This window comes from Neophocaena asiaeorientalis, unplaced genomic scaffold, assembly GCF_003031525.2.
Source record: "Neophocaena asiaeorientalis asiaeorientalis breed wild unplaced genomic scaffold, Neophocaena_asiaeorientalis_V1.1 scaffold66, whole genome shotgun sequence".
Taxonomy (NCBI): Eukaryota; Metazoa; Chordata; class Mammalia; order Artiodactyla; family Phocoenidae; genus Neophocaena; species Neophocaena asiaeorientalis.
Window position 1 is genome coordinate 1,163,821 of NW_020172677.1, and position 25,597 is coordinate 1,189,417.

General features: G+C 38.3%; 1 protein-coding gene across 1 annotated transcript; it reads right to left on the bottom strand.

The window, feature by feature from the left end:
* Positions 1-3,092: 3,092 nt before the first annotated feature.
* Positions 3,093-9,027, bottom strand: KCNV1 (potassium voltage-gated channel modifier subfamily V member 1). The gene is made up of 3 exons (XM_024739729.1): positions 8,386-9,027; positions 7,027-7,556; positions 3,093-3,679 (listed from the first exon to the last, which is right to left on the bottom strand). Exons 1-3 carry the CDS (start codon positions 8,850-8,852, stop codon positions 3,168-3,170), a joined length of 1,509 nt encoding a protein of 502 aa, XP_024595497.1. The 5' UTR covers positions 8,853-9,027; the 3' UTR covers positions 3,093-3,167.
* Positions 9,028-25,597: the final 16,570 nt, after the last annotated feature.

Here is a 25,597-nt window from a genome sequence, read left to right on the forward strand (position 1 = left end):
AAAAAAAAAAAAAAAAAAAAAAAAAATGATAAATGCAACTATTCTTTGTATATATAGGAAAAAAACCCAGTAAAACATGAACAAGATGCCACTTCTACCAAACATACCTCAATAATTTCTTAAAATTGCTCTTTTAGGTACTCAAGCATTCCCTCTGTGCACTCAAATGTTTTTAATTAGTGTTTTTTAAATAGCCTAAAGCCAATAATTCTATTATTTATATGTCCAAACAAATTAAATATTGTTTTATAGCAATAATTCTTAGGTTTTTGACAAACATCAATTTTTTTAGATGTTGGGATATAAGATTAACAGAGTTCCTGCCTTGATTTGTTACTTAAATTTGGTCTGCTTATATGTATAATTTGTTGAACATGCACCAATATTTTATATAACGGCAAGGTTGACTAAGCAGTGATATTTGAAAATTTCTTTATGTATAATTTGTTGAACATGCACCAATATTTTATATAACGGCAAGGTTGACTAAGCAGTGATATTTGAAAATTTCTTTTGAAATGTCCACATCTCAACAAAATTTATATAGCTAACATACCATGTTTCTGGAGAACATGTTTAGAATCTTCTGTGGTAGGAAAAAATATACGTATAATACATATAGTTTTTTCATTTTTTTCACTTTCCAACTATTATTCTTAAGGTAATATTTCTTTTTGTCTAATAATGACCACACGATGTGACAACTGTTCCTTAACAGCTCCATTCCACCTTGAGAATAAGCTGATACTTTTCTTAAGGCATATTGAACCTCTCCACCCATGAGAAATTGGCTTGCCTGCCTGGGAAGGGAATCCCTAAGCACAGGTTGTGTGGGAATAATGAAATCTGTCATATGCCTTTTAGGAGTATCATTTTCAGGGTCCAGCCGATTGGGACTCATTCTTTGGTTCTGTCACTCATGCATGGGCTGTGTGAATTTGGGCCAAGTTACTTCATCTTTTTGTGCCTCAGCTTTGTTGTCTGTGTTCCCCCTCACAGCCTTGAATAGAATGTTAAATACAAGAGAATAGGGCTTGGTCTGATTTAACAAAGAATCTGTAGTGCCCAGCATGCAAATGGGTCCTGAATAAATATTTGTTGCATGGGTAAATATATGAACTATATAACTAGAAGAGTATAGCGATAGTAATTATATAATAGGAATATTTTGAGGATACAGTGACATAAAACATGATGAATACAGAGCACAGTCCTGGATCAGAGTAACTCTCTTACTGGGGGGAGTTCTAGATAAGTCAGGATAAGTTTGCCTTCTGTGTCTAATCTCTATTTCCCCTTCAGATTGTGGATGGCATATTTATATTAGGACAGGTGGCCCTGTGCCATACTCTAGCACCTGGGAACTGTGTAAGAGGAAAAATATTTACTACTACACATATCTCTTAACTCTTTCATAATATTTGGGAGAAGTAGAAACAAGCCAAGGGGATTAAAGGATTTTAGCATACAATCTAAAACTCATGTTATCAATGAAGATGTTTTTAGAAGTTAAGCATGCATACCAGAAAACTAGAGGTAGCATATATGATATTTCATTGATTTTAAGATGCATGTTTTAAATTTTTACATGTCCAAAATCTGGACACATTTTACAATCAATGGCATCTTACAATTGATTGGACTTTCTTTTGTTCTTTCTTTCCTTTTCTTTCTTTTTATTTTGTCTTTCCTCTCTTCCTCCTTTCCTTCTTTGTAGTTCATAATATAATAGGGTATCTTAAATAGATTTAATAAAATATGGTACAGACATATATTAAATTTGTCTTTCTCAATGTTTATTTCTTATCATAGTGCAACTCTGGAAAGGGGCTCTTTTTTTCTACTTTCCCATCCCATGAAAATTTAATACCATAGATATACTCTATATCTGTTTATGTATTGCAAGTATATTTATTTTATGAATAAAAAGAGTAAGATATTTTTGTCCCCCCACCAAGAAACAATTTTTATCCCATTGGGGACACTGTTACACCCATTAAGAAGGCAGGTATGAAAGTGATAAATCTGAATTATTCTTAGTTTTAAAAACCTCATTTACTGGAATATTGGAAATCATAAACTAATTCTTAGGCTTAGGTAGAGCTATTGGCTTTAATTATATAACAAACTGACTAGAAATTTTATTATTATTATGAATGACTGTCAAAATGCGTGTAAAGTTTGAACATTTGCTATTTACCCCAACAGTCAGAAAGCTATCCATAATATTTTTTGTTAACAAATAAAAGATCGTCAATTTCACCCAGTGGTATCGTTCAACATATCATTCTCATATTATGAAATAAGACTATTTAATAATTTCAGTGTATATACATTTAGGATGTTCACTACTTCACCTTTACTTACAAAGTCATGATTTTAAGGACATAACTTGAACACTACATCAATAAAGAGATTTTTTTAAAGACCATCTAGTTTCCATGGAATACTAAGAGATACCGCCTTTATGCTGCACATATGCACTCAGTGGGGAGGATGAAGATGCACAACTCTTGAAGCCTTTGGGTAGCAATCTTCTACCGCAGTCTAAGCAGTTTTGGGTTTCTACCTCCAACCGTAATGATGGCATACAGAGCTCAGTCCATTTGTGATCGGTCATCTGCACCAGAGGAAAGATAGGGACTCAGTCTATGACCATCAAATCAGGCTTTTCTCTTGAAAAGAGAATTGTTATATTCAACTGTTTTAACTGATGGAGAAAGGAGGGATTTATTTACTTGGAGAGTATCTTTAAATGGCAAAGTTGTCCAGTGTGTTCTTAAATGTTCACTTATCTTTTCTCTGGGCTATGCAGTTTAACTCCCATCTTTTAAAATTAGTGGTGCAAAAGATTCTAAAAATTAGTGATGCGTAAAACATTTAACTTTGTTGTATGCACTGCAATATTATTTGGTATTTGACAATTCAGACATGTGTATATTGGCCTGGTTGCGTTAAATGGATATTTTTGAGACTCAAATGTGAAAAAACAAAGTGTTGCTGTTTTGGGGGATGTGAACTATTCTAGTAGATCAAGCAACGTACGAACCAAATGAACACAGGTAGTACTCAACAGAGACTCATCAGCAGTGTACAGACATCCATATCAAGGCTTTATCCATCAAGTCAGTATTACACAGGCTTTTGTAAATAAACTGAAAGTGAATTCAAAACCAGAAATCATCTCCTCCACTGCTCCTAGTACTTGCTCTTTCTCTGCCTTTTAATCGAAGCATCTCCATGATACTCCGGGCATAGACATCTCTCAAGTTAACACTGATATATGAGTCAGTGGCTATATTCTTGGTAAGTTTCTTCAGAGCCTCACGCTGTCTAACAGCTGCTTCCTTGAGCTTTAAGGTGAAGTAGCAAGCAGAGAAGCGGTCGTTAATAATAGCAATGGGCAAGGCCAAGACAAGGATTCCCGATAAGATACACATGAAGGCCACGATTTTGCCCGTGGTGGTGTCTGGTCTGATGTCCCCATATCCCACGGTAGTCATGGACGTTGTGGCCCACCACCATGCACAAGGGACACTTGTGAAGGTTGTGTCGGGAATGCTCTGCTCAGCAAAATATTCCACAGTTGAAAATATAGAGATTCCTACAGACAGAAATAGGAGCAGCAGGCCAACTTCTTCGTAACACTGGGTGATTGTCATTCCAAGTGAGCGTAAGCCTGTAACAGAACAATTGGTGTCAGTCATGGGCACCCCTCCTCTCTTCCTTCGTCCTTCCCTCCCTTCCCTTCTCCTTCCCTGCTACCCACCCACACACATGCATTTCACATTTAATATGGCTCCAGCATTGGGCAATGTTCTGGGGATATATAGATGATAAATTATAATCTTCAGGAAGTTCTTAGTCTAGTTGATGGGGCCAGATTGAGAAGGATAGAAAAATATAAATAGATTCATTCACTCACTTATCATTCATTAAAAACCTACAATTTATACAAAAGAAAGGTGAGAGATGAGTTGGAGGGCAGGCAGGGGACGTTTGATAGGAGTTTGTACGTTATACAATGGGAAACTTTGCAGCATTGCACGTGGAGGGGTCTCTTGGTCAGGTCTGCATTTCAGTGCCTCACCTTAGCACACTTTTCTAATGAAGTTTTATGTTGTCTCCTTATATTTTATGTGTCTGTTTTTCTCACCTTCCTGATAAAGTTTAATACAATTAGGGGCATCATTATCTGAAAGTCAGAGGAAGTAAAAGATGAGAATGAAGTGAAGCAGCAGAAACAAGTTAGGAATCAGTGACAAAATTGACATAAGAACATCAAATGTACATGCGAGGACATTCTCAGAGGTGTAGCAGGAGGGGTTCCTGCACTCCCATGGCACCCATTGAAATTTTTGTCCTTAATACCAAAGCTATAGGAAACTATCTCCCTTGAATACATAGAATTTCTCCTTTCCTGTTGGGAGATAGACCTGAATACAGACTATTGCTCCATTGTGAAAAGGTACAGGGGACTGGAGCCACTAGGGAATTCACTCACTATGAGGCATAGGTGAATTTCCCTTTGCTAATTCTGAGGATTCTGCAAGACAGACCCAGGAGAGTCCAATCCCACCTCTGACGAGACTAAACCCTCAGGATAGTAAGAGGAGCCCATTACAGGATCGTGATTTGAATAAGGTATCTAACTCTAGAGAGATACTGACTAAAGTTTATCCACATTTCGAAGTCATATTAACATGATGTCACAATGATATGGTCTCAGAAGTCCAGAGCAGTGCCTCTTGGAATCACTTTTAAATTTTTATTCACTCACTGGAGACTATTTTACATTAATTTAATTTAAATACATTAAATACATTTAATTTAAATACATTAAAATACTATTTGTGCTCTCATTATTTTGAATTTTGTTCTTGAAATTTTCAGATGTTCTTGAATTATTAGCCAGCTATTTTAAAATACCAATGAATATAACTTTGAGGTTTAACTTCAAAAGACATTTAAAGAATATCTTTAGAATACCTTTCAGGAAACTGGCCTTGATATGTCTGTATTAAATTGCATTTCTGAAATATATTGACAACATATGAAGAAATGCATAGTGTTTGGGAAGGTTGTTTTCATTTCAACATTCTAAACATTTCATTTTGTAAAGAAACAAAGTGGCCTGAATTTCTGCATGTTACATCAATTAACTCAGATAATCCTAAAAAATAATATGAGATAGATGTTATACTTGTGCCATTCTACAGGTGAGCAGATTGAGACACAGAAAGGTAGCATATCTAGTACAAAGTTACTTACCAAAGACTTAAAATTAGGCTGTCTGGTCCACCCATTGTCCTCCTAACCATTATTTTATAATACTTCTCAATTTTTATTTATAGTTAATACATAGGGGAATATGTGATCTATGTCTATATTTTGCTAAATGTAATGCTTTAGATAAAATTGTCAAATATTTATGCAACTGTTCATATCTTTTCAATAAATTAAGGCTTTATTAATCCTTCTACTTGCCTTAGAACTGACAAAACCTTTGAAGAGGTGACATTGTGGAAACATTGACATTATTTTCTTTTTCCTTTCTTTTGGGGAAAAAATGTATTCTTTACTGGGTGTTTTTAAATTGAATCCTGTGAAGAGTTTATAAATACTAGAAGAAAGCATCCCATTATGTGTGTCAGAAAACAAAGAGTGGTACTTCTAAAAGTTGTTGGAAACCCCGTTATCAAATCCCTGGTATATGAGACTAGCTAGGAAAATACACTACTAAAACTATATTAGGAGAAATCGTAGTTTCCTCAGAGATGTGTGGGAAAAAACATATCTGAGGTTAATTTCTCCCTATATTTATAGGGAGAGACAACTACCATCAACTCCTTTTAGGTGACCAGTCAGGCATATATCTAGGGAAATAGGTGGGAATAGGACTCTCTAGTCAAATTATTTATATTTATATGTATCATATGAATATGGCATCCTACTGCAGTGTCTCTTAAAGTGTGGTTCAAGACCACCTACATCAAAACTAGCTTGTTAAAATGTATGCTTCTGGATCCAACCCCCCAAACTAAAATCTGACTCTCGGAGATTGGGGCTCAGAATTTGCATTTTAACAAGGTTTTCAAGGGATTCTTGTTTTCATTAATGTCTAACATAAGGTAACATATATGTGCTCCAGAACATCTAACAGCCGGCTGGGCCGGCCACTGAAAATCATTGCCCTTGGGGATGCAAGCATCATCTTTAATGGATTTGTGTGATTTCCTCTGACATTGCCTAAAATTTTCACATATAATTGTGTGTGTGTGTGTGTGTGTGTGTGTGTGTGTGTGTGTTGTGTAGAGATTTTTCTAGGGAGAGTGTTCTTTAGATCTTCAAGGCTTTATGATACATACAAACAGCTAAGGAATTCCCGTTACCGTCTCTCTTGTGCCTCCCCAATTAGGGACAAGAAAATTCTCAGATACTAGACAAAGCATTTAATTAGTGTATTTTGCTTTCTTCCAAAGCAAAATTTCCATTGTTTCTTCAAAAATCATGGGAGGGCCACCAGTGCCCAGTCATCTCTCTTTCTGCATAGCCAGAGAAGGCCCTGGAGGACTTTCTCTTCTCCCAAGGAACATGTGTGATACTTTCTTGGACACAGAAAAGAAACTGGCTTACGTTCCTATATATCACATATAATCTGTGCATATCTTTTTATGTGCTGTTTATGCATATTTTATGTAGAACCTTCCAGAAACACAGTATCTTTAATTTTTGTACATCTTCTGGGCACCTGGGTTAAAATAAAGTTAACGTATGGTTAAATTGTTTCTCAAATGTCTTAAGGAGAGGAATTGTGTGAGAGGCAGCTTGTCCTCTATACCTGTGATAACAACCTCAAGGTTTTGCTTTTCAGTACCTTTCTGGAGATCATAATTGGGTGAAATATAGGAGTTGGTAGTTTTGAGTATCAATTTAGAGTCAAGAGTCATTTCCCTTGGACCATGGTCAAAGCACTAATGCTTAAAAACAATGGCAAATTAAAAGGCATCAATGAAAACTGAATACCTGTGGAATGCCTGCCCAGTTTGAGCATGCGCAGAGCCCTGAGCAGCCTCAAAACCTGGACGATGCGCCCCACGTTTTCCAGCTCCTGTGTAGTCTGGCTCCCACTCAGGCTCTCTACCAGAAGAGTGATGTAGAAGGGCAAGATGGCTAGGAGGTCTATGATGTTTGGCACCTTTCTCAGGAAGCGGCACCTGTCCCGCACGCACAGGAAGCGCAGGACAAACTCCCCGGTGAACCAGCTAATGCACACGTACTCCAGGATTTCCAGCAGCTGCAGGTCCAGCCAACTTAACTCGGCTGACATCAGAGCCATGTTGACGATGGACACCGCCACGAAGATGATGGATATGACCCCAAAGATTCGGGCAGCTGTGGAAGACCCCGGTTTCTCTAGGATGTTCCAGAGCTTCTGGCGGACGGTGGGGCAAGGTCCTTGTGAGAAGTCCTGTTCGCTCTCATGTTGACTTTCCTGGTCTTCTGTGTCCTTCTTAAAGTCTAAAGTTTCACTCAGCTCCTTTCTTCTGAAGTATCTTTTAGAGAAGACAACTTGGTGATTAGTCTAACTTTTTTTAAAATACAGAAGTAAAGAGAATTAAACTTGGCAGTGAAGTCATGCTTTTTATTTCAGGAAAATGCAGAAAATGTTCATTCATATTTTACCCAGGCTTTCTTCCCACAGTACTCAAATGTTCTCATTTAGGATTATTGTTTTTAAAATGGTACTTTCATGGTAGAAGTTTATACAAAAGAATTTATACATCGCAAAGCTACTTTAGATTAAAGCATTTTATCACCCATTTTTTCTTGTAACAGGAACAGAAGTTTGCGATATGTAATTTTTTTTAAGATGGCTAATGGAAAGGTATTCATGAAGAAATGGTAGTAATAGCAAAATAATAGATCACCAAAGTCCCACAATCATCCACAGTCAAAGAACCAACTTTCTGCCTTCTGTATTTAAAGCAGTTCTTGTCCAAGTTTTAAAAGTTAGTGTCCTAGGTTTGATAAACAATAGCGCTCTCCACTGAAACCTACATCCCTATACATGCATTTTTTGGAGCATAAGATTTCGGACTCATTTATTTAACCACCAAATATTTATTGCAGGCCTGACCTCTCTTGACTTATAAATGAATTAGCATACTGGAAAAAGGAGAAGGTTCAGAAACTTCCAATCAGAAGTTGGCTTTGACACTTTCCGGCCTCCACTGCCACCCCACCTTCTAGCTCCGAAGTGGGCACAGGTATTCTTAAACCTGGCTTGAGCGAGGCTTGTGTAAAGCCTGAAATCTTTCCCTCTGCCGCCCTCTCTCCACCGCGCCCGCTGCCCCGTCCAGCCACCAAGCGCCTCGAGGGTACCTGTCCCTGCAGCAGGAGTCAATGCTGAGCTCGTCGATGCCCCAGTATTGGATCTCCTGGAGGAAGGAGAGCGCGCACAGCTGCTCCATGACGTGCAGGCGGCCGGTGCGATAGTAGTGCAGGACGTAGCGGAATGCTTGCGAGCTCCGGTCGAAGAAGTACTCGTTGTCCACGGGGTTGGCGTCGTCACAGAGCTCCAGGGGGCTGGGCACGGCGGTCAGGGCCCCGGGGCGTCGGCACGAGGCCACCACCACGGCCAGCTTGCCAAGGCGCGTGTGTGGGAAGCAGGACAGAGCCTGCTGCGAGAGCACAAAGCGGCTGCCGCCCACGTTGACCGTGAAGCTGTCCCCGAGCGCCAGGGGCTCCCCTTCGCCCTCGCTGCAGAAGACGCTGGAGTCCAGCGAGGTCAGGGAGGCGCTGTCCAGCGGCGAGTCCGGCGACGCCCGGCCGCGGGGAGGCAGCTCCATCCTTGCCGCCGCTGCCGGAGGGCGCCACAAAGTTGGGGGCGGTGGCACGTCCGGGATTTCCCGGGCTCCCGAGGTGGGTTCCTCCCACCCCCGAACCCTTACTCCCTCCACCCGCCTGTGCTCGTTCTCCCTCTCGCCGCTAGGGAGCTGCGAGTGCGCCGTAGCAGCGCACAAGTGTCTGAGCGCCGGGTCTGGGAGGAGCGGAGGGGTCGCGCCCAGGGAACTGCTCAGGTGTGGACCAAGCCGAGGACATCCGCAGGGCACACTGCCGGTCGCCGTGGTCCTTCCCGGACTCAGTACCCCCTCCCCAGCTTTGTAACTGAGATCTCCAGCCCGGGAGGTGTATGGGTTGAAGGCCTCCCTGCTTGGGGGTTGGAGCGGGAGGGGAGGGGAAGGGGGAGGGAGGTCTACAGTGGAGGAGGGCACGACGAATCTTGGAGGAATGCAAGCAAGGGGAAGGGCAAGACTCACTCCCGCCTGCAGGAGACCAAAACGAAAAGTTCAGAAGGCAAAGGAAGTGGTAACCGGGTCTGAGTCTTTTCCAACTTCAGGATATATATTCCTCTCTCTGCTTTTGCTGCGCAGTTTCACAGGCCTCCCAGGGAGTGGTCGCTGGGGATGCGCGCACGTGGGGGAGGGTGACCTGGGTGCAGGGTCCGAGTCATTTGCTCGCATCCACTCTCATTCTAGTCTGTCACTCACGCTTCGTTTTATTCTCCCTCCTCCCCTAATTTTTGACCTCCTGGTTGAGAAACGAGGACAATTAATGATGACTTTCGATTAAGTCCCAGTGAGTCACTGAGAACTAGGGGTCACCATTGCCAGCTCCCGTCACGTGTTGAGGCACTTTGCGCCCTTCGGTTTAGGCTTTTCTGTCGCTACAAGTTTCCCGGAGAGCAGGTGTTCTGGGGGCATTCTTCGGCACACAGCGGAGCTGTCATTTTAGGAGAAGGGAAGGCAAAAAGACAAGGACTAGAACAGGCGTGGGCTGGGGCAGGAGTTTAAATAGTAACGACGACTCGGTAAAGGGAGAAGCCGAGCGTCGTGCCCAGGTGAGGCTAGAAGTGCATCCACGGGGCCCCTGGGTGTCGCGCCCCGGCCAACCTGTTGGACACGGGGCGGGAGCGAGGAGGAGGGCAGGGTGACTCACCTGCTGCTCCGGGCACATCTGGGGTGCGCTCAGTGGGCGCAGCTGGCTGCGTAGCCTCGATTTGATCCTCGCGATTTACACGTGAGTCTGACTTCACAGGTCCGGGAAGAGGGCTGTGCTCGTGGCTGAGCTCCTCGCCCGCGCTGGTTGTCTAGCCTTGCCTCTTCGCCACGAGCCTCCCGGCTCCGGCCCCTAGGCTGCGGCGGAGGGTGGCCGCCCCCGCCCGCGCACGCTCCCAGCCCTCGGCGGTTCCCAGCGCCAGCTGTGGGGAGAGCGGGGAGCGGAGGGAGGTGAGACCGGAGGAGGAAGTGAGGCGCTCAGTGACTGAATCTTACATTCATCCTGAAGGCGCTTCAAGGATTACTATATTAGATTCTCGTTTCCCGGAATCTGTGCGCTCACAAATGCTCAAGAACAAAATTTTCCAGTTGTATAAATCTGTGAAACTCAGGGTTAGGGCAGTCATGTTAACTGCTTTGTGTGGCACGGTTCAGGGTTGTCCTCATTATTTCCAGAAAGCGTCTGGGAATCCTGCATTTTTCAGAAGTCTTTGCAAGAATGAGTGAACCACACTTAGCTCCTTTTTTTCCTTGTAAGTAGTTTTAGAAAGTATATATAAAGAGGTAAAGCAGGCAGATTGACCTGAAACATAGTTGTTTAGTTCTGGCTTTGTCAACTGGCTGTGGGACCTCTAGCTGGCATTTACTTCAAGGGCCTCAACGCCTTCCTTAGTAAAATTTCAGGTTTTAATAAAAAACACCTAACCTTTACTGGGTGCTTACTTTATGCCAGGAAATTTTTGTAAGCCCCTTACTCATTCAGTACCTTATTTAATCATAATAACAATACTATGAGGTAGAAGTATACTTGGTTTACAGAAGGGAAAACTGAGGCAGAGAGAAATTATGTGATTTACTTAGGGTCACACATTCCAAATTAAAACCCAGGACTAATTGTCAGAGGCTGACCCCATAAACACAGTGCTTGGGACGTATCATTTTTGTGTGATCTTTAAGTAAACCAAAGTGTGGTTGTATTTATTTACTTAGTTTTGCAGCTTTCTAAAGAAGGGCAGGAGTTTAATGATGTATTTTCTCTAATCTTTCAACAAATGCTTGTTGAGCATCCACTATGTACCAGGCACTATTTTAGGTGCTTCAGATGGCTCCATGAAAAAAAAACCAGACAAGATCCCTGTCCTTATGGAACTAACATTTTCCTGTGAGAATAAAAGAACAACTTCAGTGAAATTTATAAAACAGTATATAGTATTTATCAGTTGTGGCTCTTTGGACGGCTATCCTTCTGGTTAACTTTTGCCTCTATAAAGAACTCTTCCATACAGAAAATATGGAGTTAAAAATCATCCAAGTAGTTCATCGTTATGTATGAGTACTGTGAAATTAATTTATTTTAAGGTAGTGAAGATTTTCCCTTACATAGAGAGAAAAATTTCTCCAATATTTCACTTATATATTGGGCGTTGAAAAAACCCAAAAGTTCTTTTAAGCCTTATTCATCCTTTAGTGTGAATAACTTGAATCAAATGATTAGCAGTAAAGTCTCCCCTAGCTTTACAGATTATTGTGAGGAAGGAGGAAAACTTTCAGAGGAGAATGACAGATTTGGGTGAGAAGGGAGATCTTGGACAGGTGACCAGAGGTTAGCAAATGATGACTGAGGCTTGCAGGTCTCCTACGCTGCCACCAGGACCCTGGAATCAGTTGTAATTAGTGGTGTTCTGTAGAAGTAATTGTAACAATAACCACTCTTGAAGTGTAAGGCTCAAGCTAAGCATCTGCATTCTCACAATGATCCCATGAAGTAAGTATTGTTATCCTTAGCCACAAATCTCAACTCAGAGGCGCACAGGCACTAAGGAACTTGCCCAGTTGTATAGTGAATATGTGAAGGAGTATATTAAGGGACTGAAACTGGGGTCTTTCTGACTCCAGATTTCATATCAACTGCTAAGAACCTAAAATTTTCAATTGACATTCAATTTGATTAAAACAGTTTCCACTAATTAAAGTAATTATAACTAGGGATTTCACTGGTGGTGCAGTGGTTAAGAATCCGCCTGCCAGTGCAGGGGACACGGGTTTGAACCCTGGTTCGGGAAGATCCCACATGCTATGGAGCAACTAAGCCCTGTGCCACAACTACTGAACCTGTGCTCTAGAACCCACATGCCACAACTACTGAAGCTCTCACGCCTAGAGCCCATGCTACACAACAAGAGAAGCAATGCGATGAGAAACCTGGGCACCACAACCAAGAGTAGCCCCCGCTCGAGGCAACTACTCTCTCACCTAGAGAAAGCCTGTGTGCAGCAACGAAGACCCAACGCAGCCAAAAAACAAAACAAAACAAAACAATAATTATAACTAGAAAGATGGTTACTAGTTAACTGGGAGCATACAAACACAAATGACCTATTTTAAAATATAGTCTCTTGGGTAGCAAAAATCCCGACCTTCTTCCCTGTCCTGTTCCCTTTAATCTGTTGTCTCTGCTCACTCATTGATTGTCCAGGTTTGAGTCAGAGAGCCCACTGAAAAACATATGACAAATTAGGGGGGAAGTAAATCCATGCAAAGGGAATCCTTCCTGGTCCCTGATCTTGACCTGAGATATACCCTGAAGTATGTCAAGAAATGAAAGAAGAATTGCTGATAAGTAGTTGGGGATGGGGAGGTCTTGCTTTCCATCTCATTCCTACTTAGCATGGGAGGAATGTGATTGTCATGTAGGAGGTAGCACAGTACTGAGACAGGAAAACTCGACAACCTAATGGCTTTGTGGATATTTCCCTAGTCATCAGATGTTATATTCAGGTGATTTTCCATTAACAGTCTTGTGATGAAGTGCGCTACTGGTGTTTGGCTTTATCTATCAGGTCTTCAAAATATCGATAGGAATGTTGAATCCCCAGGTACAACTTGTATTTTTAATTCTTCCAATTTTTATGAATATTTCCAAATTCACTAATGAACAGCATGCATTCTTAACAGTCATGTTTTTAAATTGGATTAAAAGAAAAATCACGATACCTTAAATTGACTCTAACGCAGACAATTATGAAAGTAAAAGTTAAAAGTCATTTGAAGCACGTTCAAAATTTCTATGATTAAAAACCTAGAACATTTTATTCAGGTTTTTAAAAAAGTAATGAAAATGTATTTATATTATTATTGTATTCCGTTATTCTGTGATTTATTTAAATAATATAATATGTTTCTGTGAAATTATTAATTCTCATCTTTTATATGAATGTTTTAAAATGATTTTACATATATGATTATAAGTCATTGAAATATTTTTAAAGGAAAATGTACATTTCTTATTTTTTTATATCCCCAATACTGCAACTTTACATTTATTTTTAATAATTAAATAGGGGACGTATAATGACTGAAAATTTTTGAATAAAGCAATTTATAGACTTCAACTTGAGTAAACTCTACATTTTCATTTTCAACCATTTCATTTCCAACCACATCACTGTAGACTCACACTAAAACCCCTTTAATTTATCATTCATTAACAATGCAGACCATATGTCATGCGAGGTGTGCCTGCCTATCTTTGACTCTGTGTTTCATTACCTAGGGACTGACAACCAGATGAGTTAATTGTAATGATGTTCAAAATGCCTTTGTGTAAGGACAAAATGACTTTATCTTCTTTCTTTTCACTGCATTGGAATATGTTTAAAGGTAAAGGAAAATCTGACAAATTCTATCTATTCATCTTTCATGTGCCTTCTAGGTGCTTGGAATAAATCCTCCCAACTGTATAACAGCCCACTCTAATGCAGAATTTAGCTTAATGTGGGCTTGTTCTGGATTCCTTCCAAGGGGAGGCAATTGTCTTTGGAAGTACCCAAGAACTCATTTTTATAGCCTAGTCTGCTACAGAGATCACGGGATGGGTTGATGATGGTGATGAGATAGTAATATGATAATAATAGATGCTACCTTTACTTATTCAACCTCTGCTCTGTCTTTTATTAGCTGTGTGACCTCAACACGTTTCTTGAAACTTCTACGTCTCATTTTCCTAATCTGTAAAGTAGGAGTGACAGTAGTACTTACCTTATGTTGTTGTTTTAAAATTAAATGAGATAATCCATGTAAGTGTTTAATGCAGTGTCATTATTCTTGTCACTTTTATTATTATCAAAATGTTGCAGGAATATTTTTCTAATACCCCTTACTGAGCACTTACTGTGTGATAAGTGTCATGTTAAGTGTTTAGTCTCATTTCATTTATAATTCACAGAACCCTATGAGGAGATTATTATTATCATCCTTAATTTACAGATGAGAAACCAGGATCACAGCATTTTAATAACTTCTCAAGTGTTATACTGATAGTCAATATAAGCTTGAACACATTTGTTTGATTCAAAGCCTTCAAAGGGCATTAATATGAAAATAATGTGATGATGAGAAATCACTGTTAGAAATGCTCTTCTCTTTAAAAATAATTTTATAAGGAGAAAATTTCTATTCTATGCTTCAAATAATTGAGCGATGACCATACTTCATATACCATGACCAACACATTGCCTGTGATTTCACATTTTAGTAAATTGGATCTTTCTTGTAACCATCATAAAGTTGATAGTCAACTGGATTTGTCATTAAATGATTCTCACTATGCCCTTATGATATGCAAAAGATATAGTCACATTTTTCCTGAGTTACCAAGAAAATATGTAGAATGAGGCACTTATTGTTCACTAGATTAACTCCTATGATTGCACTGAAATTAAACTTTATAAACAAGATTTAAAAGCAGTGGAGCAAAAGCAAGGCAAGTGCTCTGCTCATCATGTTCTGTACACTGTTAAGTGAACCTAATATTGAATTTGAAAATCCCAATTAAAACCTTTTTACCCACCTCTATTGAATTACCTTACGATCACAGAGAGGTAGAGTCATACAGACCATTAAAAACTGTTTCTCATCGAGTATATGCAATTTATTAATATTAGAAGTAAAACTGTATTTAGGCTTATACTTATTCTATTTGGTGCTTTCTTTCATTATCAAGGAACTCAGTAAACTTGAATTCCATCCTGTAGTTGGAAGACAGGTAATCTTTGAAATCCATACGTGTTATAAAGTTTTTTATGTTGTATTTTCTTGATTTTCCTGGAATCAACTCAAAATTGAAAAATTTTTCACTCAGTAAATATTTTAGAAATGTAATTTTCTCAGCTTCAGGGGAGATGTTCATATGTATATACAGATAGAATATATATATTGTATATCATATATGTCATATATATTATGTATGTGAATACACACACATGAAAAACTAAGAGTAAGGAAAGTTTACAATGATTTCTATGTCAGTGGATCACATTATTATTACTCTTTTTTTTTTGCGGTACGCGGGCCTCTCACTGTTATGGCCTCTCCCGTTGCGGAGCACAGGCTCCGGACGCGCAGGCTCAGCGACCGTGGCTCACGGGCCCAGCCGCTCCGCGGCACGTGGGATCTTCCCGGACGGGGGCACGAACCCGTGTCCACCACTGCGCCACCAGGGAAGCGCCACATTATTATTACTCTTAACAAGAAAAGTAGTGAACAATCAGAAGCAATATAAGGAGAATAGTAGAGATAAGTAAGGGGAAAGACAATTTTTCTTTCGAAGTGGTTCTTACTTATATAGTGTAGTTCCTTTAAATAGCATCCTCATGGCATTTTAAACATGATCTAATTAAAGAAAATATGAAGTAATTTTTTAGGACACATATGCTGAAATCTGTGCCAAAGTAGTTTTGTTAACTGGATTGCAATGCTGTATAGAATACCTATTATTCTAATCTCAGTTTAAGCACATAGAACAACATTAATTTAAATAAATATTTTATACATGAAATCCATTGCACACAAATGGGATAAACGCAATACTGTTTGAGTTAAAAAAAATCACTGCTTTTTACCCTTAACTCTATGATCTGCTTATACTTTTTTTGCTGATTCAAAAGAATAGAAAAATGGGTTTTTAATCAGTATAAATTAATTTGATTGATTTGAAAAAAGAGTCCTGCATCGCTGCATATATTCCAGAGTATATTTTCTCCACACAGTGCAATTATATTGGTGGGACCTGCATACAAAAATTTGTTATTTTTTTCAACATGAAAAATATCAGTGAGCCATATGGCATCTTCTTACACCATTGCATCTGATTGACAGCTCAATTATAGACCTGGCCTCCTAGTTCTCCCACAAACAGCTTTCTGGGAAATCTAAACCACATGGGAAGTCAAAGCATAGCAAACTTGTCCTGGGCCTGCTTTTTAAAAAAAATTCTGTGAAGTCAAATTTATCCAGTTTAGTAACCAGGACTGTTTTATTTTCATGGCAGCAGTGAGAAATATCCAGTTCAGTACCATTTATATGATACTTTATTTATTTTATTATTATTATTTTTTTGCGGTACGCGGGCTCTCACTGTTGTGGCCTCTCCCGTTGTGGAGCACAGGCTCTGGACGCGCAGGCTCAGCGGCCGTGGCTCACGGGCCCAGCCGCTCCGCGGCATGTGGGATCCTCCCGTACCGGGGCACGAACCCGCGTCCCCTGCATCGGCAGGCAGACTCTTAACCACTGCGCCACCAGGGAAGCCCTATATGATATTTTAAATGAAAATAAGTCTCAAAGAATTTGTAAAAGAAGAAAAATAAAACAAATAGGAATTTTAAGATTAATTTGGGAAAACATTAAGTTAGCAATATACATTCAATATTTACATGATGCTAGGCCACATATGTTTTGCTTTTGGTAGCAGAAGCTTATCAAAAAATCAGAATAGATAATTACTGATTATATGGAAGCTATGAGAATACTAAGCAGTTTTATGGATGAGATATGTTTACATATGTCTGTAGAACAAGTATTTAAATTTAAGTTAAAGTTAAAAAAAAAGCTAAAAATATACTAGAATTGTTTCCTCATTTGATATTGCTCAATAAATTGGAAAATATCACAAATATCTTTCAGCATAAATTAAAAAAAGACTTTATGTGCAGTTAATTTTTGGCTTGTTTCATTTTTGTTGTGTTAATAGCAATACCAACTGGCAACAAAGGTCTGTGTAAAATTTTTATTGAGTGACTAAAAGTAAAATCAAGAGCAAGTTTTGATGTATTTGCTTGAATAGGTACAGATAGGGGCTTGAATAAGACCCTGATAGATGAGCACGTGGCCTCTTTCAATGTTGTGAACGTGGGCAAAAAAACTTCACCTGCAGTTGGAGCCAAGATCACTGGAGAAATGATGATCTACTTTAATCTCTGATTTGACTGAGAATCTGTCCCTGGGGCAGTAAGAGTCACAGAGTGAATGGGCCTCTCTCCAATGAATTGTGGTGATCACTTATATAAGTACTAGATAAGGGACACTATTAAAATATTTGTTTTCAAAGTTCCAGGTTTTCAAATATAGCTGTGATGGAAGGTGGCTGACCCATGCTTCAAGGCAGCAGTTTTGGGACCCCTCTACACTCTTAAAAATTATTGAGGACCCCAGACATCTCTTGGTGATATGGGTTGTATCTATTGACATTTATCATATTGAAATTAAAACAGAAAAATTTTTAAATATTTATTAAATCGATTTTAAAAAACAGTCTCAAGCCCAATATATGTTAACAAAAGAACACGCTTTTTTGATAATAAGGATATTTTTCAAAACAACATAATTAGTGAGAATAATGACAGCGTTTTACAGTTTTTCATATCTGGCTTAATAAAAGATGGCCAAATCTTCATATCTGCTTCTGCATTCAAACTGTTGCAATTTGAAATTTTTGTTGAAGTTAATGAAGAAAATCCAGTGTCAGATAGGTAGTTGGAAAAAAGTGGGGTATTTAATAGCTTTTGCATATAATTTTGTATATTCTTCTGTGCTACACTAAAACTTAACAGGTTAGTTCCAAAGTGGAATCTGAAACTGTGTCGAGGAGCTTTTCATAGTCAGTTATATTAAAACCCATTGGTCTATCTTGCCCTTGGAATGGATTTTTTTAATCCATGCATGACTTTGTTATGCCCTGCATTGTTCATTTAGAAAATGTTGGTTTCTTAGTTTTGTATATGTCCCCAAAGTAAAACATTTAGTTAAACAACATAAAAAATCTCTTTTGTTAATATCACACCAATTTCATCAGAAAATTTTTTTAAGTGTAGGGAAGTTATCAAACTTATGGTGGTACAAGTAAGCTTTCCAAAATTGTGATTTTTGCTTGTAAGCTCATTTTTTTTTTTTTTTTTTTTTTTTTTTTTTTGCTTAAGATGGAAAAATCAACCTTCTCTTTCAGATTTTTCCAAGACTTGTTGGGTCAGACTTTCTACCACATTTCAGGGTTAACCTACCCATCTGGTTACCCACACTTATTGTCTGTGAATGACGAGAGGTTATTTCCCGCAGACTGAAAGTGAGGACATGAGTTAAGATGGAAAACAGACTCCCGTTGCGGAGCACAGGCTCCAGACTCGCAGGCTCAGCGGCCATGGCTCACGGACCTAGCCGCTCCGTGGCATGTGGGATCTTCCCAGACCAGGGCACGAACCCGTGTCCCCTGTATCGGCAGGCGGACTCTCAACCACTGCACCACCAGGGAAGCCCTGTAAGCTCATATTTTATCATCTGTAACAAATATTGTCAGATTTCCTTGATAGTAGCAGGATCCATTCATTCATTTTTAAGAAATTATTCACAAACATCTGAATAACCAATTTGTCTATCAGTCAGATTTTCAAGTAAACACGGGGATTCATGAGAAAAAAAATGGCTAGTTCAGCTTGTAACTCAAAATAATTACCCAAGTGCTTGTCCTTGAGATGTCCAGGACTCATTCTGAAGCAGGCTGCAGAAAGCTTCAGTTCACTTCCCATTTAGTCAAATAAAACATGAAAAAGGTACCCAAGCGATGAGATTGAATACAATTAATATTTTAATAAAATTTATAACTTTTATTATTGCTCATCCAGGATATTGTTAAGTAAAACCGTCTTCCCCCCTATCCCCGCAAATGTGTGAAGACTATGAAAACAACTAGTACAGTTTGGTTCCACCACTCTGAGGTGCGCTAAAAACATAAGTGCACCTGTTGCTTTTGTACCATTAGTGCAAATGTAAATGCAGTGGGAAATACAAATATTGTCTTGTTATTAAGAAAATAATTTTTTAATTCAAGGACCACTAAAAAGGTCCCATAAAATCCTAGGGGTAAATAAGCCACATTTTGAAAAATTTTGTTCTAAGGAATATGTGTATTTTGCCAACTTAAATACAGGATTTATGTTTACATTGTTCGGGAATTAGAGAAGTATAGGACTTTTATATTTTGTTTTTCAAGGTTTCATCAAAAAATTTCCTGTACCTAATATACACTGTACAGAGATAAACACACACATATCCCAAACATAGATATTACACACACACATATACTCACTCACACAGAAACGTGATCATAGAAATGTTGTCAGATATGCAGAGAAAATGTAATTTTGGCTCCAACTGATCAGCTGTTTCTTATAAATTCCATCACATTGGATATTAGGTAAACCCTACTTTTTAGTTTAATCAAGTAAATATAATATAATGCAATAATTTAATTTTTTAAGGTAATGTGTAGTCTTTTGGAGTAAAAATGCCTAGCCTCTCAAATGTTCTACATCTTTTATGCCTCACTCCAGATGAGCAAGGTATGGCGCGGCCCGGGAAGATAAGATGCTCCTTTATAGTTTAGATGATACCAGTTGAATCAGCCCTGGCTAGTAGGAGGGCTTCCTGGACTGATGACTTCTGGGATGTACATAGATGTGAACGGCTAGAGCCCATTGTTTGGTTGTTTGCTTCCGGTCTCTAGTTCCTCCTCATTTTTCTCTCTTTGCCCTCAGGTTATAAATGGTTAAACAGGCCTCTCAAGCCTTTCGTCTCTGTCTCTCTTCAAGCAGTGCATGGAGCCACTGTTGGCTCACACTTTACCTATCTATAATCTGACATTTATCTCTCTTTAATCTTCTACTTATTTCCGCATAATCACACCTGCCCCAAGTTAGAAGTGGCTGGGCGTGGGGCACCTCCTAGAGCTTGCAGCTTTTCATGAAAAGGAATGGTGAAGAGTTAACACATGTTCCTGGGCTTTCCCATACCTGCTGGAAGTTTCTAAGTGCCCCTCCTGGACCCGCTGAGGTTTGTCATCCGTGTGTATTGTATTTATGGAGGTACGAGAACCCTGAAGCTGATCCATTGATGTTTCTATCTCTCCCCTCCCCCATTTTTTCTTTATAATTATTCATGTTTTCCCCCCTATTTCTAAGTCATTGGTTCTCAATCAGCGCTAGTACTTCCTCCTTAAAGGGACATATGGAAATGTGGTCATGGGCATGTGGAGGCTCTTATCTGTCACAGTGACTGGAGAATGTTATTGACAGTTACTACCTAGGAGCCAGACACACTAAATATGTTTTAACTATAGGCAATAAAGAATTGCCATTCCAAAAATGATAGTAGTGCTCTTATGAGAAACACTGCTCTAGATACAAATTCCTTAGGTCCTAGGGAAGGAAACTTTACAGCTTAACCATGGTGTCTATGACAGAGGCAGAACTAATTATCTGTCTTCTCACAACCCTCCAGATGGATAGATGCCTTGGGTTGACTGCAAAAAACATCATGGACCAGAAATACAAAAAAAAAAATACAAAAAAACCCCCCTACTATCAGTATATGAATATGTACATACATTAGGCATTTGAATTTGTGATCATGTTTTATATTACCATTGCAAAGGGATGACACATTAAACAGAAGAGCTAAATATATCAGTACTTATGCATATATTTTAAATGTACTGTAGAATTACATTGCTTTCTTGTGGTAACTATTGAGATGATGTAGGTCCTTATGGATGGACAACGGCATACATTATGTAAACAGCCTGTCATTTATGTTCTACAGCAACCTTGAAAGGTTTCCAGAAGAATCCATAAAAAGTTCAAATTATTTTCTTTGATAATTTTGGTCAGCCTTCTCAATGACAGAGTACTCTAAGTGATCTCCTTTCTAGCTTCCAGCTAATGATTTTAGCTCCTAAATTGCAAAAAAGTTTTGATGTTTCCAAAATGTCTTTGCAGTGCTTTTCTATTCACCTCTTTATACTTCATCAATCTGGTTTTTCCTTTCTTAACTCATTTTACCAACTGACTCTTCACATGTGAAAAAACAGTTTGCCTGTAGAAAAGCGCTAAATAGAGTGTAAATAATTAACTGTGTCCCTTAGATATTTCTGATACTGTTTACTCAGAATATTCCAAACTTTCGTCTCTGTTTACTAAAATACATATTATGTGCATGGTAATCATACAAAATTCCTAGAACTCTATGGGTAAACACTGAACTTTGAAATCAGAGTTCTCCACAACTTATCCATATAATTTTGATTCTTTAAGTCAATGCACAAGATTAAAACAATTCAGATTGGATATTATTCATTGGAATATGTTATAATTGTAAAGGGAGGCCTTCTCCATAACTATCTTACAGTTTCAATTTATTTAATTTTGCCATATTTTTTTTCTCCAAATACATTCATTAGTGGGCATATGTTATGCCTGGTGAAGAGTAACACGTTTGAATTGATTTTTTTTTTTTTTGGTAGAGAACATTTAAGAACTTGTATGATACGGATATTTCTTGAGTTGTGAATTAATTTTGGAGTGATTCAGAATCAGTGGAAGTTTTGGAGATGTCTTAATTGAGGAAGATGATAATGATGTGTGAGTTAGCACACAAATTACAAATTCCATAGCAATATCCAGTACATTGTATATAAGCTAGATGTGTTCTCCTGCCTCACTGCAGACCTGATGAATTAGCTGTTTTATTGACACCAATATCATGACAGAAACACATGTTACTGTTTAGAATTTTTATATTTGATCGATCATCTCTATCCGGTTCTTTTGTAAAATATCAAATTGAAATGAAAAATGACTTTTTTAGAGATTGACTTATTTTTTGATGCTTCTAGAAGCATTTGTTTGTTTTGAGTTAACAATACATATTTTAAAAATTTTCACTCTTTACAATTTTGGTGACTATTGGGGTTCATTTGCTTTCACCTTAATATTGATTTATGAGAATTTGAGTAGAAGTGCATTTTGGGGTTCAAAGATACCAATAACCATGTCGAGTGGTTCGTTTTGAGTGTAGTCTGGAATTGTAACATACAGTTGAAATTTTTCACTGATGATGCATAACTGGAAACCCCTCCCATAGTTTTGTTCTCTGTACTTGTCCAGTAACCTGCAATGAGGCACAGTTTAGATAATTGATTAGAAAAGTCAGAAAAGTCTTTAAAAACTGACCAAAAAAGGCAATGATTATCTGGCAAAGTTTTTGTGTATTCACCAGAGGACCACAACCCAACTAAAAGGACAGCTGAAATGGTTAAAAGATGAAATCTTAGGTGAGATGGCATGATTAGGTGACTAAGAAACAGTATTTGCTGAGACTTCAACTAAGTAACCGTCTCTGAACAGATGGGCTAGAAGCATTTTCCCTAAGACACATGAGCCCTGTCGATCAAGACATCCAGCCATTTTTTGGTGGGGAAAGCTTGATATGTTAATAGGGACTGGAATATTTGAGGATTAGGTGAGATCATATGTGAGGTGAAATATTTTAAAAGTCAGTAAGCTTTTACCATTATTTTTCTTTCCTGGGCATAAAACACAAAGGTGTTGTTAATATTCAGTGAGTGCTATTTGTATGTTTGACTGAAAAGAAAATGAAGTAGCAAATTCTCAATAGTCACCTCGTTCTGAGCACGTTGTAGACACAAATGGCAATCATTTTCCTTATGATTTCAGCCACTATTACAGAGTCTGTCTTCCTTTTAAATAGATTCTTAGATACAAAAAAGCCAATTGGTCTCTGATTACTGCACAGCTGGCATGCTCAACTGCTGTTCTGTCTGGGCATCCAGTGAATCTTATTTATTGCTTGAAACTCTGCTTCAGCATATCCTTAACATTATTTGTTCTCCTTTTCTTGCTTTGCCTTTTAATGGTTCTACTGTAACTCACCATAGATCTTAGAAGTCTGAGTATCCTTATCTCACCCATCTACCCATCTTTCCCATCTTTTTATCCCAGTGGGGTTTGAAGTTATATCAGGCTGCCTAAATGCTAATTTTAAGAATAGGCCATTTGTTACTGATGATTCTGTCGTGTGTGTTAGCAAGAACAGTCCTTCCTACCTGTTTTTGATTGTCAAGGATGTGAATGGATAGAGTTTTAGGAGCCATTCCTATTAACACTTCCTAAGTCTTCTCAAACCACTTCAGACATCTAAGAGGCATTTTGTAAAAAAAACCAACCAAACAAAAAAAAAAGCTCTTTTATCAAATGTGTTTGCATTTAAAAAATTTCAAATCCATTTACTCCTCTACTTCCTCACTGCTTCTCTAGTCTGAGCCATCAACTCTTGGTATCCACTTAATGCTTTCTTGCTTCCACTCTTGATTTTTACCAAAGTCCTATAGGCCACATTATGGCATTTAAAAACTTCAAATCATGTAATGCTAGTCCCCCAATTAAAAGCCTTCAATCCATTTTCATTGCACACAGAATGAAGTTTAAATTCCTTTCCATGGCCTTCAAGGCTTCTGACCTCTCCAACCATTTGTAACTACATGGGCTGGACATTTTGATCTTCTGCTGCCTGCCTCCTATGTCTTATTTAGTATCAGTTATAAGATGAGGGAAGAGAAGAGTATTCCTAATACCTAATACCTCCTCATGTGTCTCCAGCACAGCCATGTAAGCTTCTGGAGGGTAGTGGTCTTGGCTGTAGTGTTCACCATCATATTCTCAGGGCCTAATACAGGTCCTGTCACATAATTGGCGCTAATAAATACAGACTATGCAGACAATGACTTAGAGACTTTAATATGCTGCTGTGCACTGTAGCAGTTCTCAGAACTCAGGTTTGGAAATATTTGTATATGTAAATTCTCAATTTCCCAAGCCAGAGCTGAGGACATTACCTTTTTGTAGCTAGACTAGCTGTGGGACTTGTTTATTACTCTGCCCTAGAATGTTGCAAAGGTATGTCACCTCTTCCTGGCAATTCTTTTCTCCTAGTTTAGATAATCTGCAAGAGCCTTTAAACCTAGGATTACTCATCAGTTATGAGAGAATATATGCTCCAATCCAGTGCTCTTGGACACCCTTCAAATATTTAGAAATGCTAAGAAAAATGGAGATTTGTCTGGAAAATATCCAGTTCATTACTCTAGATACGCTACATTGTATTCTTTGGTTTTGTTAGGCCATTATTAAGACGTTCATTGGGATCATGCCAAATCGGTCTAGCGTAGAATTTTTTTTAACTGCGTTACATTTTGATGTATCTTTGCTGGTCTATGTGTATGGACCGTATAAGAAAGAGCCTTAAAGCACCCCATCTTTGTGTTTACTGTAAAGATGTTGTTGAGGACGCTGTCCATTCCATTACACTGGATTCTCTCTAGGAGGAGCTCCAATATAACATTCTCTTCTTTCCTGGGTAGAAGAATAGTTGTTATCAATTGATTTATTCTGCTTGTGAACATTGGAGTATGGAGGATTTAGTCACATATATGTATTTTTAAAACATTATCATTAATATTGATCAAGTGCTTACTATGAGTTAGTTATCTTATAAATGTATTTTATATGGGTTATCCTATTTCATTCTCACAATAACCCTATGATATAGGTATTGTTGTTATTCCTATTTTACAGATGAAGAAACTGAGGCAAGAAAGGATAAATAATTGTCCAAAGTCACAAAACTAGACAGTATTGGAATCAAGTTGTGAACACTGCCTAACTTAAGCAGGCTGACTCTCAAGTAGATCTAGCTTATTTTCCTAAACTTTACTCTTTTTTTGTCTTATTTTTAATCTGCTTAAGCAGTCTTAAATCACTGTGGGAAAATGTGGAATATAATAAAATGAAAAAGTTAGATACCAAGATGTTTTTTCTTATGGGCATTATCTTGTATCACAAATCTCAAATGAATTTATAGGCAGGGAATCAAGTAGAAAGTGTTAGAAAGTGCATCTCCAACACAGTAAGCTATTGATCAACTATTATTCTCTTCTAGGTGCATATTTCAACCTTGACTGTATTGTAAATTAACATCCATTTTTCTTAGGTTACTTTCTCAAATGACACCCTTAGGAAACCTAACTTGTTATGTTATTAAAGGTTGTGCCTTGTAGTACTATATGGAGTCACTTATGATGAATGCCTGGTATTTCCATAGATTTTATTGAAATTAACAGTAACTAACAAGATGTTCTAAGAAGTATTAGTGAGCCAATAATCTTTTCAGTTTATAACCATGACAAAGGCTTGCATACAACATTTAAGACTTCTTGTTCTTCAGTTTTATTAGTCATAGATTTTAACATGACTGGTAATCCTGGCTTAACCCAATTTGGCATATAAAATTATTGGGTTAAATACATGAAGGATGTACTTCAAATTACTGCTAGAAAACTTCCCTAATTTATCAAT

Excerpts from the sequence above, each read along its gene's own strand:
- KCNV1 (XM_024739729.1), bottom strand. The coding sequence starts at position 8,852 with ATGGAGCTGCCTCCCCGCGGCCGGGCGTCGCCGGACTCGCCGCTGGAC. Across the intron at positions 7,557-8,385 it reads GACTCCTGCTGCAGGGACAG|ATACTTCAGAAGAAAGGAGC; the intron begins GTACCCTCGAGG and ends CTTCTCTAAAAG. Across the intron at positions 3,680-7,026 it reads ACTGGGCAGGCATTCCACAG|GCTTACGCTCACTTGGAATG; the intron begins GTATTCAGTTTT and ends GTTCTGTTACAG.